The sequence below is a fragment of the Thalassophryne amazonica genome, chromosome 8, assembly GCF_902500255.1.
Source record: "Thalassophryne amazonica chromosome 8, fThaAma1.1, whole genome shotgun sequence".
Lineage (NCBI taxonomy): Eukaryota > Metazoa > Chordata > Actinopteri > Batrachoidiformes > Batrachoididae > Thalassophryne > Thalassophryne amazonica.
In genome coordinates this window covers 69,457,276-69,473,639 of record NC_047110.1, presented here as the reverse complement: position 1 = coordinate 69,473,639, position 16,364 = coordinate 69,457,276, and the positions used below count along the sequence as shown (strand labels likewise).

The window sequence follows — 16,364 nt, the reverse complement described above, 5'->3', positions numbered from 1 at the left end:
CCCGCTGCGAGCCCAATGAAGTGGGTTGCAGGGACTTCGCAGGCCAATTTTTATATCGGGTCCTGGGTCTCCTAGGGATCTGCGGACTGCACAGACGGAGAGCCATAAAAAACATCATGGAAGCTGCTGAGAAGGCTTCACGTTGGCTCTGGTTGAAGAGGGATGTGTGGCATAGTGCATTACCTGGACACAAGTCGAGGCCTGATCACCCCTGACTGGGTCACCCGGGTGACGGTGTCTGATGTAAGACCCGAAACACCCTATGACCCCGGGTACATCACTGAAGATGTGTCCAGGTTGCACCACAAGGTGTATTCTATAACTTGTTTATTTTTATAAATAAGTGCAAAGATAAGCTTTTAAGTAGGAGTATATAAGTGTATTTATATTTCTTTCTAAATATTACAGTCTTGACTTCTTTTTCTTCTGCAGATGTTTCCTTCATTCGGTGTTTCAGTGCCTCCCACAATGCCCCTGGCAGCCGCCTGCGCTTCCCAGAATGCACTGTGGTGCCAGCAGAGTTCTGCTCTCTCACAGCGCATGCAAACAATGGCAAAGCGAGGATGTGGATGGCGTTAATTTAGTGACTTCATGGGCGATTATGATGATTATACAGTAGTGTTCAGAATAATAGTAGTGCTATGTGACTAAAAGATTAATCCAGGTTTTGAGTATATTTCTTATTGTTACATGGGAAACAAGGTACCAGTAGATTCAGTAGATTCTCACAAATCCAACAAGACCAAGCATTCATGATATGCACACTCTTAAGGCTATGAGATTGGGCTATTAGTAAAAAAAAAAAGTAGAAAAGGGGGTGTTCACAATAATAGTAGTGTGGCATTAAGTCAGTGAGTTCGTCAATTTTGTGGAACAAACAGGTGTGAATCAGGTGTCCCCTATTTAAGGATGAAGCCAGCACCTGTTGAACATACTTTTCTCTTTGAAAGCTTGAGGAAAATGGGACATTCAAGACATTGTTCAGAAGAACAGCGTAGTTGATTAAAAAGGTGATTGGAGAGGGGAAAACCTATACGCAGGTGCAAAAAATTATAGGCTGTTCATCTACAATGATCTCCAATGCTTTAAAATGGACAAAAAAAAACAGAGACGCATGGAAGAAATGGAAAACAACCATCAAAATGGATAGAAGAATAACCAGAATGGCAAAGGCTCACCCATTGATCAGCTCCAGGATGATCAAAGACAGTCTGGAGTTACCTGTAAGTGCTGTGACAGTTAGAAGACGCCTGTGTGAAGGTAATTTATTTGCAAGAATCCCCCGCAAAGTCCCTCTGTTAAATAAAAGACATGTGCAGAAGAGGTTACAATTTGCCAAAGAACACATCAACTGGCCTAAAGAGAAATGGAGGAATATTTTGTGGACTGATGAGAGTAAAATTGTTCTTTTTGGGTCCAAGGGCAGCAGACAGTTTGTGAGATGACCCCCAAACTCTGAATTCAAGCCACAGTTCACAGTGAAGACAGTGAAGCATGGTGGTGCCAGCATCATGATATGGGCATGTTTCTCCTACTGTGGTTTTGGGCCTATATATCGCATACCAGGTATCATGGATCAGTTTGGGTATGTCAAAATACTTGAAGAGGTCATGTTGCCTTATGCTGAAGAGGACATGCCCTTGGAATGGGTGTTTCAGCAAGACAATGACCCCAAGCACACTAGTAAATGGGCAAAATCTTGGTTCCAAACCAACAAAATTAATGTTTTGGAGTGGCCTGCCCAATCCCTGGACCTATATCCAATTGAGAACTTGTGGGGTGACATCAAAAAAGCTGTTTCTGAAGCAAAACCAAGAAATGTGAATGAATTGTGAAATGTTGTTAAACAATCTTGGAGTGGAATAACAGCTGAAAGGTGCCACAAGTTGGTTGACTCCATGCCTCGCAGATGTGAAGAAACTGTGGTTATACAACTAAATACTAGTTTAGTGATTCACAGGATTGCTAAAAAAGCAGTTTGAACATAATAGTTTTGAGTTTGTAGCATCAACAGCAGATGCTACTATTATTGTGAACACCCCCTTTTCTATTTTTTTTACTAATAGCCCAATTTCATAGCCTTAAGAGTGTGCATATCATGAATGCTGAATTGCTCAATAACAGCTTCCACTGTTTGTGCAGGAGTTTTGAATTTGACCCCAATTAAGTAATTGTCCCACAATTGAGATGAAGTGATTTCAATAAACTCACTCAACATGGTATTATAACTTAGACATACATAAATTCCCATAGGGAGAAACCATTGGAGGAAAAAATATACTTTTGTCTGATTGACATGCTTCTGAACATTTTGGACAGATTATGCTGATGATGGCTGATGGCTGAAACATATTTGTTATTTACTATCCACACAGTTTAATGAAAATGATTTGCTATTGCTCTCATATTACACTTTTGACTGCAGTCGATTGTTTTTTTTATTTTTTTTAAAGTTGTGTGCTTGTTGGTGAGTACAAATAGCATGTAGACGGCACGGTATAACATATATGTACATAGTAATGTGAAAAACTGTCTGAATAACAAAATAAATATCATCTATATATTAAGAGACAAGTAAGTGTGTGTGTGTGTGTGTGTGTGTGTGTGTGTGTGTGTGTGTGTGTGTGTGTGTGTGTGTGTGTGTGTGTGTGTGTGTGTCCCTCTCCTGTCCAAGCGACATCTTGGAATTGAGCCAAATGATGCACGCATATGAGAGTTATGGAGAGTGACATAGGCTATAGAGCACTTTTGTAGTAGTAGTAGTTGCAGTTGGTAGCAGTAGTAGTAAGGGGAGCGACACTTTTGTGCTGCAGAATTGAGCCAAACATGGCACACATATACTTTGACGTGACAGTAGTAGTAGTAGTAGGAATAGTAGTTAAACTGAGAGACACTTTTGTGCTGCAGAACTGAGCCAAACGTGGCACACATAGTTTGACAAATGGGGAGTGACATACAATGGCGGTTCTACACTGAATTACTCCCCACGGCAACACTCCGTCCGAGTGCCCCCCCCACCAAAAAAAAAAAAAAAAAAAAAACAGACAAAATTTTGCACAAACAGCCATTTTTTAATTATATCATTAATATTTTAGAAGTGCCCCCGAAATTGCAATTGAAATTTACATCAAAAGCTCACAGGCTACAATATTACTCCAAAACAAAACATCCATGAAATGCAAGTTTGAATAAACATGCAGTTACATTAGACACTTTATTAATCTGTCTTTCAGGAACAATTAGCTCTTTTATTAAGGTACATATTCATCTCAACATTTAGCTAAATGTTTAGCTTGGTGCTTGTGAATATTAGGTTAAATGTGTAACAACTTTGCATTAACTAATCTGCAAAAGTTTTAGGTTTGACAGAAATTTGATCATGTAGTATTTGCCTTTTTTTTCTCCCAATTTTTGCTCTTCATCTGTGGATCAAACAAAAATCTAAACTGAAATGTTACTAGCGTTCCCATGCCAATGAAATCAAATGTAATTCTTTTTCTCCATTAAATAAACCAGTTAATTATGATGCCGCCCCTCCATAAATGCCACCCAGGGCAACGGCCCACATGGCCCATATCAAAAACCACCACTGGTGACATAGGTTATTGAGCACTTCAGTAGTAGTAGTAGTTAAGTGGAGAGACACTTTTGTCCAACATCACCATCAGCAAGTGTGCTAAAAGGTTGGTGTCATATTTTTCTATTTCTTCTTTTTCCTTTGAAATTTTTACCTCTTCATGTTTGCAAGTAACGGTCACAGTAGTAGTCATATTAGTTAGTAGTAGTATTAGTATTAGTAGTAGTAGTAGTAGTAGCAGTTGTCTCTTCTTGAGACAGCTTTAGTCACGCCCTAACAGCTCTCTGGAATCCAGGATAGGTGGGAGGTGATATTAGCTTTGTTGGTGAAAGTTAAGTTTTCGTGTCTATCTGAATCATAACCTGCCCTGAGGCAGATAATTGGCTAGTTATAAAAATAATAAGTAAAAGTTAGACTTACAATGTAAATGTTATAACTAAGGATTTTTTTCTTTCTGGATGAAAAGAAAAAACCTCAAGACTTTATTATTGCTTTTGGAGAAATGTTCAAATAACACTTTATTTAAATATATTGTGGGTAAACACAGTATCTACTAGGCTGGATGTTTTAATTTCAGGCTATTTGATTATTTTCTGTTCTTTGCATCATCATGTACCAGTAAATTATTTCATGTTTAACAGTATGCAAGGTTTCCAGTCACCCTTTTAAGTTGGGTCATTTCGGAAGCCTCTCCCTGCTGTGATTCACACGTGAATCTCTTAAAAGTTTACCTGCTGGTCACCGTGTCTGGTCCACAGAAGCAGCAGAACACCGGGGCTCAGCACTCTGTAGCAGCTTCTCTTATTGGCCAACCACCAGAAGAACACTGAGCTGGGGACAAAAAATTCCTCAACTGCAACCAATTAACCATCAACTTACGATTGCCAAAGCATGTTTGTGTGTAATGAAAGTACCACACCTGTTTGCATACCAATGCTGAGTCTTTCTTTCAAGGTTGCATCCAAGCATTTGAGCACAGACGTCACCTTGACAATGGCTTTGAAACGTGGGCCAGGGTGAAGACCTGTCAGCTCATGCTGGGACTGTGCTGAATTTATGTGGAAGACATGACTGACGGATGGTGTGAGAGCATCGTGCAGACTCAGGGTAGACAGGCTTTGGAGTTTGTGAAGTTTCCACATCAGGAGAGCAGTCGTGGTTTTGGTGTTGACACAAAAGGAAGACAGTGAAACTGGAGTTGCAGACGAAAGGATAAGTGGTGAAGATGTCAGTATTAACCTTAGTATCAAATCCAAGAGCACTGAATCACCGCAATTATCATCTCACTTCTGAAGACACTCACTAAATTGAAATGTCTTTGTGTCCAGCATGGTGTACTTTCTGTTCACTGTTAGCATGATGTTGTATCCCATTGGATCCTTAACCAACTGCAGCAGAACTTTCCAATCAATTGGTTCAATGGTGTAGAATTACAGAAATGTTGCAAGGAGGTTTGAAATAACCTCAAACCCACCACCAAATAAATCCAAACTGGACCCAAATCTACTGAGAGTAACCAGCTGGTTACTCTTAGATTCAGAATCAAATTTATTGCCAGGTAAGTTCTCACATACAAAGAATGTGATCTGGTGTCATTAGTGCATAAACAACAATAAAAAGAAAAGGAAAAAATACTTTGTAAGAAGTAAAGGAGTCAAATAGAAAAAAATGGGCAAAACTATGTTCACTGTCAAATAGTGGAATGGGGCTGTGCAGGCATGTAGATGTACAGTACCTTTCGGTGCGGGATGATCAATCTGTATTTGTGGGAGTGGGGGGCAGGGTAACTGGGTGTCTCTGGCATCATTTACAAGTCTAACTGCGGATGGAAAGAAACTGTTTTTGTGTGTTAAGGTTTTAGTTCTGATGGATCTCAGCCGTCTGCCAGAGGGAAGGGTAACAAAAAGTTTGTGTCCTGGGTGAGCGGAATTGGCCACAATCTTCCTTGCTCACCTCAGGGCCCTAGAGGTGTACAGGTCCTGTAGGGATAGCAGATTGCACTTGATCATCTTCTCTGCTGTGTGGATTATATGCTGCAGTGTGCTCGTGTCCTTAGCAGTGGCAGCAGCATACCAGATGGTGATGGAGGAGGAGACTCAATGATGGCAGTATAGAAGTTCACCATCATTGTTTTTGGCAGTCCTGCAGGTGACAGTGTAGCTGTTGTGGATCTCAACTGGTAGAGAAGGATTAAGGGGGTTTCAATGATGTTCGCATGTCAGCAAGGCCACTTGAGCAAGAAGGAAGGTGAAGAGAAATTTGATATGCAAGAGGAACTATTAGTGGAAAGCAACACCTATCCTGCCCTAGAGTAACTTACCTGACATGAACTGGCCAGTAACCACAGACACTCTGTTCCACCCATTGGAAAATAATCAATTTCTCCGAAACGGGCACTGATCGAGCTCAATGAATAACTCACAGCATTAAAACACAGATTAAAGATGCCTGGAACCTGTTTGATATCTTCATTCAGAAGGATCCCCTCAACTGGAATTGTGGACTTTGAATTAGGAGCACACTCAAAAGCAGAGGTCAATGGCTCGTCCCCTACGGCAGCAAACTTTTATGTGGGGGAGCAGTTACAGAGAGAGAGAGGGATTGTGCATGATCAAAGCGATTTGTTCAGGCTCTTTGTTGGGATAAGAGTAGTTCACCATGGTAACCTGGGAGCATGGCCACTCCATCGCTGTGCTCCTGAGGAGAGGAAAAGTGGAGCTGGAGACAGGGAGCGCATTGTCGAGTGAGATTTGAAACGTGTTCATGTTGCATTCATGCATCAATCCTCCATTAATTCAAAAATAATTGCTAAAGGTTGAGGATGTTTTGTTGAAAACGACTTGGAAAAGGGGTGCAGTGGAAACAATGAGCCAATGTGGAATGTGAGGAATGTGAAAGGGAGAAATGATTGATAGATTGGGAGCTGAGCGTGCTGAGGTTCTCTGTTATTAAGAAGTGACTCCCACATGGCAATAACCTTGTGGAGGTGAAATGCAAGCACGTGTCACCACTGCAGCTGCTGAGTCAGTCTGACCCGTGCGCCTGCAGAGTAAGAAAGAGAACCTGGAGAAGTGCAAGAAACGGATATACCTGTATTCTTCCTTCCATCGTCTATTGACCTTATTCAGCCCCGCCACTTTTACAACAGAGGCATTTCCATTTTGGCTTTGGACTTCCGGTGAGCGGTGTTTAGAAAAATGGAAGATATTACATGGGAAGAAACAAAAAACTTTATGTAAAGCTCAAAGGGAACGACTCTGGCTCACTCACGGGTCATAACAGAGTGGGAAGATGACACGAAAAAGTGGCCCTCAATTATGTGTGCCGCTATTGTTCACTACTTTGTGTGGACGGTTTGGCTATGAGGAACTATAAAAGCACTGAGCCTATCAGTACCTCTTTAAATCAAGTTAAAATACTACCTGACAAGTCTCTGCCGTCTTCAGTCAAAAGACCATGACATGACCATTAGAGCGGATTTTGACATCTCATGAGGCTAAAAAGCCTGATTCTTGGACGGCAGTAAAGACCGCAACAAGTACACAAGAAATCAGAAGATTGCAGAGCAAATCCAGCAGCCTTCTCGGTCTTTTCTCAGAGGCTTCATTCCTTACTTTCCTCTCTTCCCGCTTCGGGGGACCCACTGCAAGAGGACTCCATCTGTCACGACCTGACAAGTAGTACCACCATAATGCCAAGATTACGTAACGTTGTAGTCCAACCATTTCTCTGGGTAAGGATGCAGTAGGGGTTTTTCTCCACAAAATAATAAAGAATATACATAGGGACGTTTGGGTGGATATTTCAAATTCAGCGCCTTTAGCCAGCACCAGAGATCCTCATCTTTCGATGGAGGAGGGAACAAGTTAAAATGCTGGTCCACAGCACTCAGATCTCTCCATGTTCAAAACATCGCTCTGAAAGCATTAGTTTCCTCTTCTTCCAGTTTTTGTGGCACCCACGACATGATGATTTAATGCTGCTCATGTTTGGACACTTCTAGCGTACTGTGTTCCCACCCATCAGACGCAGTGGCAAACCTGAGGTTGCTTGACAAAATTGAGCCGCCCACCCTGTCTTCCTGAATAAGGTGAACATAATGCAAGAATTCACACAAAGACACTGTTGAAACTTTTATTCACCTAGTCTACTTCAAAATACTACCAAAAAAGAAGCCAAAAATCACATATTAGAAATTGATTAAACTTTCCAAAAGAAACAAAGAAATGCAAAATACTTTCATCTGTACAAAGGTTGAATCAGCAGAACAAACATAAAAAACAACAATTACACAAACACAGTTTGAATGCAAATGTGAATATATATATATATATATATATATATATATATATATATATATATATATATATATATATATAAATGCAATAATGGCCTCAGGCAACGTCATATGAAATGTTCATATCCAACAGGACTGAAGGTCAGTGGCATCGTGGAAACACTCAAAAGCACTAGAAAGCTGAGTGGGATCAGCGCAGCAGGTCTTAGAGAAAATAAAGTCTAAAATGCAGACATAACTACGTGAAACTAACGTCAGTCACCCCCAGTGTCCTAAAGTGTAGTATTGTTACAAAAAGCTTGTGTTTTCTTTCTTTTCTTGTGCTTGTCTATAAAGTACAGATCTGACACCTCATTACTTCCTGTTTCATACATTCAAAATACTCCGCTCTCCTTTGTTTTTAAATTATTATTATTATTTTTATTATTATAATACACTGGGCTGTCTATTTAGTTCCATTGGCACAAACAGTCCAGAGGCTCTTGGAAGTTGTACTCCACCACTGTGGCGTTACGGGAGCAGTACAGCATGACCGAGCGGCTCTGCAGTCCACTCTCACGGCAGCACTTACAGAACCTGGCGTGGCTGTTGATGTTAAAGTTGAATATGGTGGCAGATGGACATTTCCCATCACAGGAGTATACGGTTACCTGTTGGGGAATGGATAACAAAGAAATATTTGATGATTTTTTTCCCCTCCTTAAGCAGCCACATTTTGAAGTTTTTCTCTTCATCTTACCGGTGCGTTACTCCTGCAGTCATCTTTTCGAATAGTGGTACGGATAGCCACACGCTTACAGGTCTTGCCATCCTCTTTACCTGTAAACATTCATACAGAAATAAGAAAGACACACTTCAGTTGTAGCCACGGACATACAGTCCCCTCAGTACAAATAATTAAACTAGGAGTGTAATGAGACAGTCGACTTACTGTTTAGTTCAGCATATGAGACAGGACTCACTATTCAATTCACTCTCATTATACTTCAATGATAAGAATAATGACCATAGATTTTAAATAAAATTTACTTTAAAGTTCATTTATTACATTCACACACTGGGATAACACACGCAGGAGTGTTGTTTTTGGCCCGTCAGTATGTGAACAAAATAAATGGAGCCAATTCAGATCACACCTGGTGGAATGAGTGAGGGCCAGACAAAGAGAGAAAAATCTGTTAAAAGTCAAAGTCACCAGCCAAGGTCAAAAGTTGGGTCCAATGCATATACATACATAGGGAATATTAAAATAGGCGACATGTTGCCATAGTGCTTATCATTGTTGCCTCACAGCGAGAAGGCCACTGGTTTGATTCCGACCTAATCCTATGTGGAGTTTCCACAATTCTTCCTGTGTTTCCATGCTTTCCCTATGGGTGCTCCGGCTTTCAAAGATATGCAGATTAGATGAACTGGTGACTCTAAACTGACCATAGCTGAGAGTGTGAATGTGTTTATGTGTCTATATGTGTTGGCAGTGAAAGACTGGCAGACTACCCAAATGCACTTTTCTACTACACCAGGCTCATTAAAAGTCTGCTAACGAGTCTTTCATTGGATTCAGGTGTGTTGGAGCAGGAAGACAACTAAGAGTGTCAGGAAGGTGGCTCTCGAGGACAAAACTTGGCCACCCCTGTACTACACAGAACCAACACTACTTGGCTCGACTCAACTCGGCTCTACTCGGTTTGGTTCCAGGCGTGTCTTTTTCTACTACAAATAGAACCTCCTCAACATGGGCAGGGTCAGCAGTGCAAACTGCAGTGACGTCGTTTTATCTGCGACATAAACAAACAATGGTGGACTCCGTGTGTTTACTGCTCTGTGAGTTTTTAAGAGAAAGCTGCTAGCGGCGAGACAAAACAGGTTGAAAAGTACAGAAGACTTTGGGAATTCTTACAATATGAAGACGAAGAAAATAAGTATTAACTGCAGGCTGTCGCTATTAACTATTAAAATTGTGGTTGTCAAAATAAAGCGCTAATTTAGAGTAATTAATTAATTACAGCAGCTATAACGCCTTCAGTCACACTTTGCTCTGTTTTGTTTCGATGTCAGTGACTTGGTCTGTAAATAAAGACTAATTTCTGAGAGCAATAAACATGTTAAATGCCATACTTTTATACCAAAGTAACTTGCTTTGATAACTTATTGTTAAATCTCAAATGTGGGAGTTTGTGTGTTTACTGACGTTCATTCACAAAATATTGATTCGGTTTTAATGACTGTTAATTAACGTGTCACTGAACTTGAACAGGCTTATAACACATTAAAATGTTTGATTTGTTTTTCATCTAGATTTTGATGTTCAATGGACAAATTTAAATATGAATCTAATAAGATAATTATTAAAGGAGTTATATTGTGCAGAAAGAATCATCCTCCAAACTCCCACAATTGTTTTTATAGACATTCTTTATAATATATAATATATAATATATATAAAAATATATAATAATATAAAATATAAAGTGTATTCCGCCTCTCAACAATTTACTACTGGTAGAGGCTCCAGTACTCCTGAATTGCCCTTTTAGGGATCAATAAAGTTGTTTGAATCTTGAATCTTGATCCAACCCTTAACTGGGATAAGTGGTTTCAGATAGATGGATATTTAAAATGGCTATTTTGAGGAATGGATTACAAATACACCAGTGGTTACAATTAAACACTAATATGAAGCCTATATCACCTTTCTGTTGGTCACATGAGATGTGACCTTCTGCGACCTTGAAAGGGCAAACTCAAGGTCATAATTGTTTAACTGAAACAATGTATGACTTAAAAATGGTGGGAGAATTGTGTGCTAGTCAACGAAAAGTGTTTAAATTTGGACAGAACTGAAGATATCTCAGTGCCACACAAATAAGTATGTTATGATATCACAGATTCACAAAAATATTAATATGCATGGGTTGGTGTCAGACATGTAAGGTACAGATGTTGCACTCTCTTAGTGACTCTTCAAACAAAAATTTTATTAAAAAAATTGTATGTTTTTTGTTTGTTTTGTTCTTACCAGTTTTTTCATCCATTTCAGGAAGACACAAACAGTTTATTATATTAACACAAATAACTAAACCTGCTTCAGCTTCAGCCTTTTGACCCAACAACTTTCAGCTCTGAAAGTAAAACAAGATCAACATAAAGAAGAAAAACTTGCAAAAAAAAAAAAAAACATAGTCTGTGGGTAGTACGAATATATGCACTTAATCTTTTATGATTATAGGTGTGAACAAATCTGTAAATAACAAACGTATGTGTATGCAAGAGTCAGTTTCTTAAATCGGCTGTTACACATTTACAACAATCTGCATCATGTTCTGGATGCCAAAAGAAAAAAAAGGACAAAAAAAGAATTTGGGCTCCACAGCATGATGCATTTTTTGAGCATCTTTACACTCCTACTTGTCTTCTTTTTCTTTTGGCTGCTCCCGTTAGGGGTCGCCACAGCAGATCAATCGTTTCCATCTCACCCTCTCCTGAATCGTCCTCTGTCACACCAACCACCTGCATGTCCTCCTTCAGCACATCCATAAACCTCCTCTTTGGTCTCCCTCTTCTCCTCCTGCCTGGTGGCTCCATCCTCAGCATCCTTCTCCCTATATACCCTGGGTCCCTCCTCTGCACATGTCCAAACCATCTCAATCTCGCCTCTCTGACTTTGTCTCCAAACCGTCCCACCTGAGCTGTCCCTCTGATATGTTCATTCCTAATCTTGTCCTTTCTCGTCACTCCCAAAGAGAATCTCAGCATCTTCAGTTCTGCCACCTCCAGCTCTGCCTCCTGTCTTTTTGTTAGTGCCACCGTCTCTAAGCCGTATAACATAGCTCGTCTCACTACTGTCTTGTAGACTTTCCCCTTCACTCTTGCTGATATTCTTCAGTCACAAATTACTCCTGCCACCTTTCTCCATCCACTCCACCCTGCCTGCACTCTCTTCTTCACCTCTCTACCACACTCTTCATTACTTTGAACAATTGACCCCAAATATTTAAACTCATCTACTTTCACCACTTCTCCTCCTTGTAACTGCACTATTCCACTGGGCTCCCTCCCATTCACACACATGTACTCAGTCTTGCTTCTACTGACTTTCATTTCCCTGCTCTCCAGAGCATATCTCCACCTCTCCAGGCTAGGCTCAACTTTCTCTCTACTCTCACTACAGATCACAATGTCATCTGCAAACATTATAGTCCATAGGGACTCCTGTCTGATCTCATCCGTCAATCTGTTCATCACCATTGCGAACAAGAAAGGACTCAGATCTGATCCTTGGTGTAATCCCACCTTCACCTTGAATGAGTCTGTCATTCCAACTGTGCATCTCACCGCTGCCACACTACAACCCCTGGCAAAAATTATGGAATCACCGGCCTCAGAGGATGTTCATTCAGTTGTTTAATTTTGTAGAAAAAAAGCAGATCACAGACATGACACAAAACTAAAGTCATTTCAAATGGCAACTTTCTGGCTTTAAGAAACACTATAAGAAATCAAGAAAAAAAGATTGTGGCAGTCAGTAACGGTTACTTTTTTAGACCAAGCAGAGGAAAAAAATATGGAATCATTCAATTCTGAGGAAAAAATTATGGAATCACCCTGTAAATTTTCATCCCCCAAATTAACACCTGCATCAAATCAGATCTGACATTGACCCTATGCCATGACATTGACCCTATGTGTCTTTTTGCAAGGAATGTTTTTGCAGTTTTTGCTCTATGGCAAGATGCATTATCATCTTGAAAAATGATTTCATCATCCCCAAACATCCTTTCCAATTGTCCAAAATATCACATAAAGTTGTGCATTATTGATGATGTAATGACAGCCATCTCCCCAGTGCCTTTACCTGACATGCAGCCCCATATCATCAATGACTGTCGATCCCATTTCCTTTAGGCGGTTTCTTACAGTTCGGTCACAGACGTTGACTCCAGTTTCCTCCCATTCGTTCCTCATTTGTTTTGTTGTACATTTTTCAATTTTTGAGACATATTGCTTTAAGTTTTCTGTCTTGACGCTTTGATGTCTTCCTTGGTCTACCAATATGTTTGCCTTTAACAACCTTCCCATGTTGTTTGTATTTGGTCCAGAGTTTAGACACAGCTGACTGTGAACAACCAACATCTTTTGCAACATTGCGTGATGATTTACTCTCTTTTAAGAGTTTGATAATCCTCTCCTTTGTTTCAATTGACATCTCTCGTGTTGGAGCCATGAATTCAGGTCAGTCCACTTGGTGCAACAGCTCTCCAAGGTGTGTTTCACTTCCTTTTTAGATGCAGACTAATGAGCAGATCTGATATGATGCAGGTGTTAGTTTTGGGGATGAAAATTTACAGGGTGATTCCATAATTTTTTCCTCAGAATTGAGTGATTCCATATTTTTTTCCTCTGCTTGGTCTAAAAAAGTAACCGTTACTGACTGCCACAATCTTTTTTTCTTGATTTCTTATAGTGTTTCTTAAAGCCAGAAAGTTGCCATTTGAAATGACTTTAGTTTTGTGTCATGTCTGTGATCTGCTTTTTTTTCTACAAAATTAAACAACTGAATGAACATCCTCCGAGGCCGGTGATTCCATAATTTTTGCCAGGGGTTGTATTCTTGTACCTGTCCTGCACTACACTAACATACTTCTCTGCCACTCCAGATTTCCTCACACAATACCACAACTCTTCTCTTTGCAGTCTATTATAAGCTTTTTCTAAGTCCACAAACACACAATGTAACTCTTTCTGGCCTTCTCTGTACTTCTCCAACAGTATTCTCAGAGCAACATTGCAATATCAAAAAAAAAAACAAAAAAAAACAGAGATGCATGCTCACACACATAAGCACACACTTTGATCATGTACCACACTGTCACTGCAGGGCTGTGCCTGTCACTCACACACCCTGAAAGGCCAATAGAACAGGGAGGCTTTGTTGCCCAGCAGCAGCAGCCTGCTTGACTGACAACAGGTGATGGGAATACAGTGATCCGGCTCTGCTGTTGTCAAACTGACCTTAGTGTGGCTATTCATTAGTCCAATCAAAAGCTGAAGAAAGTTTTCCATCCAGAACTGGATTACGTAAGAGCAGCAGATTATCTTCTTTCTAACAGATCACTGGGTAACATCAGAGCTTATCTATATTTGAACAAGCTTTTTCTTTTATGAACATTCCACAGTTTCTGATGTAGCTGACGCATGAGGGCATCTGCAAGATTATGGCAATTCTTCATGTTTTATTGTATTTTATGGCTTAACTACAGTGGCTGAGAGAGAACACAATACTTCCAAGCTTAAAAAATACCTCTTAATGCAGAAATCACTTACGCATACATGCAAACAAACAAACAACAAAAAAAACACCTGCACCAAGTCAACAACATGTTGCTGCCTCAAAATGGTCTTGCAAATGAAAAAAGGAAAAAGCACTTGCAAACACAGAGAACACAAAGAAATACAAGCTGCAGCAAAAGGAACAATTTATTTGATAACATGTCGACTTGCAAATTCACAAAACACACATAAAAACACAGATGCACTGAGCAGAGGCACACGTCTCTGTGGAACATACAGGTTTGTGAGACACACAGATCTGTGACCCACATGGCTACATGAGGTGCAAGGCTTTGCCGAGTATATGGCTCTGTGAGGCAAAGGGATCCTTGAGGTGTACAGCTCTGTGTGGCACACGGCTCCTTGAGGCACATGGCGTTGCTCATCACTTTGATGAAAGCACAGATTGTGGCAAAAGGAGATGATGGAGAACATGCAGTTCCAACATGCAGCAATAGGGATCTACCGTTCTCCGAGCAGAATCCTCCTTCTGAGTCTCTTCTGTAACATAAATCCCATGAAATGCAAGATGCACTCTTCAACAGAACACCGATTTAAGACGGTAATATTTTAACTTCGGGGGAAAATTCTGGTAATAACCACCATGGAGGTTAGTGCACAGGCTCAATGGAGCAGCTTTGTGTGCGTGCCCCCAAGCACTTGCGTCATGGGCCGAGTCTGTATTCTGGTGCAGTCAGCACTAACCTACTATCATTGGTATTACAACAGTATGAAACATGAATTTTGACTGTTGATATAATAAAACAAGCCAGATCTCCTTATTTTTGGAATCACAATGCAAATTTGGGACAAAAATCAGCAGTGGGAAGCGGGCTTAAGGGTAAAATATTTAATAAAGCAAATGAATAAATTTAGCTTACTTAGCTTTGCTGATCAGACAGAGATAAAGACAACAGAGAGCTGTGATGCACTGTTTAATGGATGGTCAGTTACAACCCTCTAGTCAGAAACCTCTTTTGTGTGTTTTTTTTTTTTTTTTGCTTCTGTTGTCTTGTGGAGATTTGAAAAGCATGTGTGTTTTTGCATGCGTTGTGTGAATTTGCAGCAAATTCAGCTACATGGGGTGTGGTCCCAACCCGGATAATGAGGGAGGTAGAAGGAGGCAGGGGCATTAACCTTAAAGTCTGTCAAATCTGAGCCACATGGGGTGTGCAGCCAGTACACTCTGAGTGCTTGGCACGAAGCGCAGGTTGTGTCACGAAGGCATCTGCCGTAAAATAAACCAAAACAAAAGGCAGACTACAAATCAAATTTCCATATTGGATTGTCAAGGCCCGAGCTAACAATGACTGCCACCCATGATATTGCCCAACAGAGTGCCAGCGGATATTGGGCTACTGCTGGGTGAAGAAGAAAGGACGAGAAGAACATGTTCAGACAACACAGGAGAAGAGGAAAACTACAAGGGTGGAAGTGAGAGACAGAACTGTGGATGTTGGCAGTATGTCTGGTAAAAGGAGAAACTGTTGATTATCATGGAGAGGAAAAAGGCAGACTATTGTGTGTGCACGAGACCAAGTGGAATAGAATAAGACCAGGAGCATAGGCGGTGGGTTCAAGCTGTTGTATCATGGTGTGGATAGGAAGAGAAATGGTGTTGGGGTCGTTTTAAAGGAAGAGTATGTTAAGACTGTGTTGGAGGTTAAACGCGTGTCTGACAGGGTGATGAGTGTGAAGTTGGAAATTGAAGGGGTGATGATGAATATCATCAGTGCATATGCCCCACAGGTAGGTTGCGAGATGTAGGAGAAAGAAGATTTCTGAGTGAGTTAGATGAGGTGGTGGACAGTGTCAAGGGCGTAGGTTTGGTCTCAGCTTTGAGTAGGGACAATACCACCCCCCCGGCCCCCTGCCCACCACCACCACCCCCTAACCCACTCATACCATTAGACGCACAAGTACAGCATAATACATAACATATGACGACATAATGCTGAATAATTTAACACTTTATTTACATTATTAAGTGTGTAGGCAAACAAACAAATAGCTTAAATAACAAAACTGCACCCAAAATCACAAATCTATTCTATAGGCCTACACCTGAGAGAACAAGACAAAAAAAAAAAAAATACTTGTGACCTAACAAAAAAAAAAAAAAAAAGGTTTTGCAACCAGATGTATAATCTATTCTCTTCA

The 16,364-nt window shown here is 40.5% G+C and overlaps 1 protein-coding gene and 1 long non-coding RNA gene across 2 annotated transcripts in view; one reads left to right on the top strand and one right to left on the bottom strand.

Moving 5' to 3' along the window:
* Nucleotides 1–207: 207 nt before the first annotated feature.
* LOC117515841 lies at nt 208–10,599 on the top strand. The gene is made up of 3 exons (XR_004562238.1): nt 208–325; nt 10,229–10,238; nt 10,587–10,599. It is a non-coding gene; the product is annotated as an uncharacterized LOC117515841 (long non-coding RNA).
* Nucleotides 8,297–16,364, bottom strand: part of otogl (otogelin-like) — a 115,744-nt gene continuing 107,676 nt past the window's right edge. Inside the window, 2 exon segments of the mRNA XM_034176576.1 lie at nt 8,297–8,524; nt 8,614–8,693. Coding sequence (XP_034032467.1) covers nt 8,324–8,524; nt 8,614–8,693 — 281 coding nt within the window. The 3' untranslated portion in view covers nt 8,297–8,323.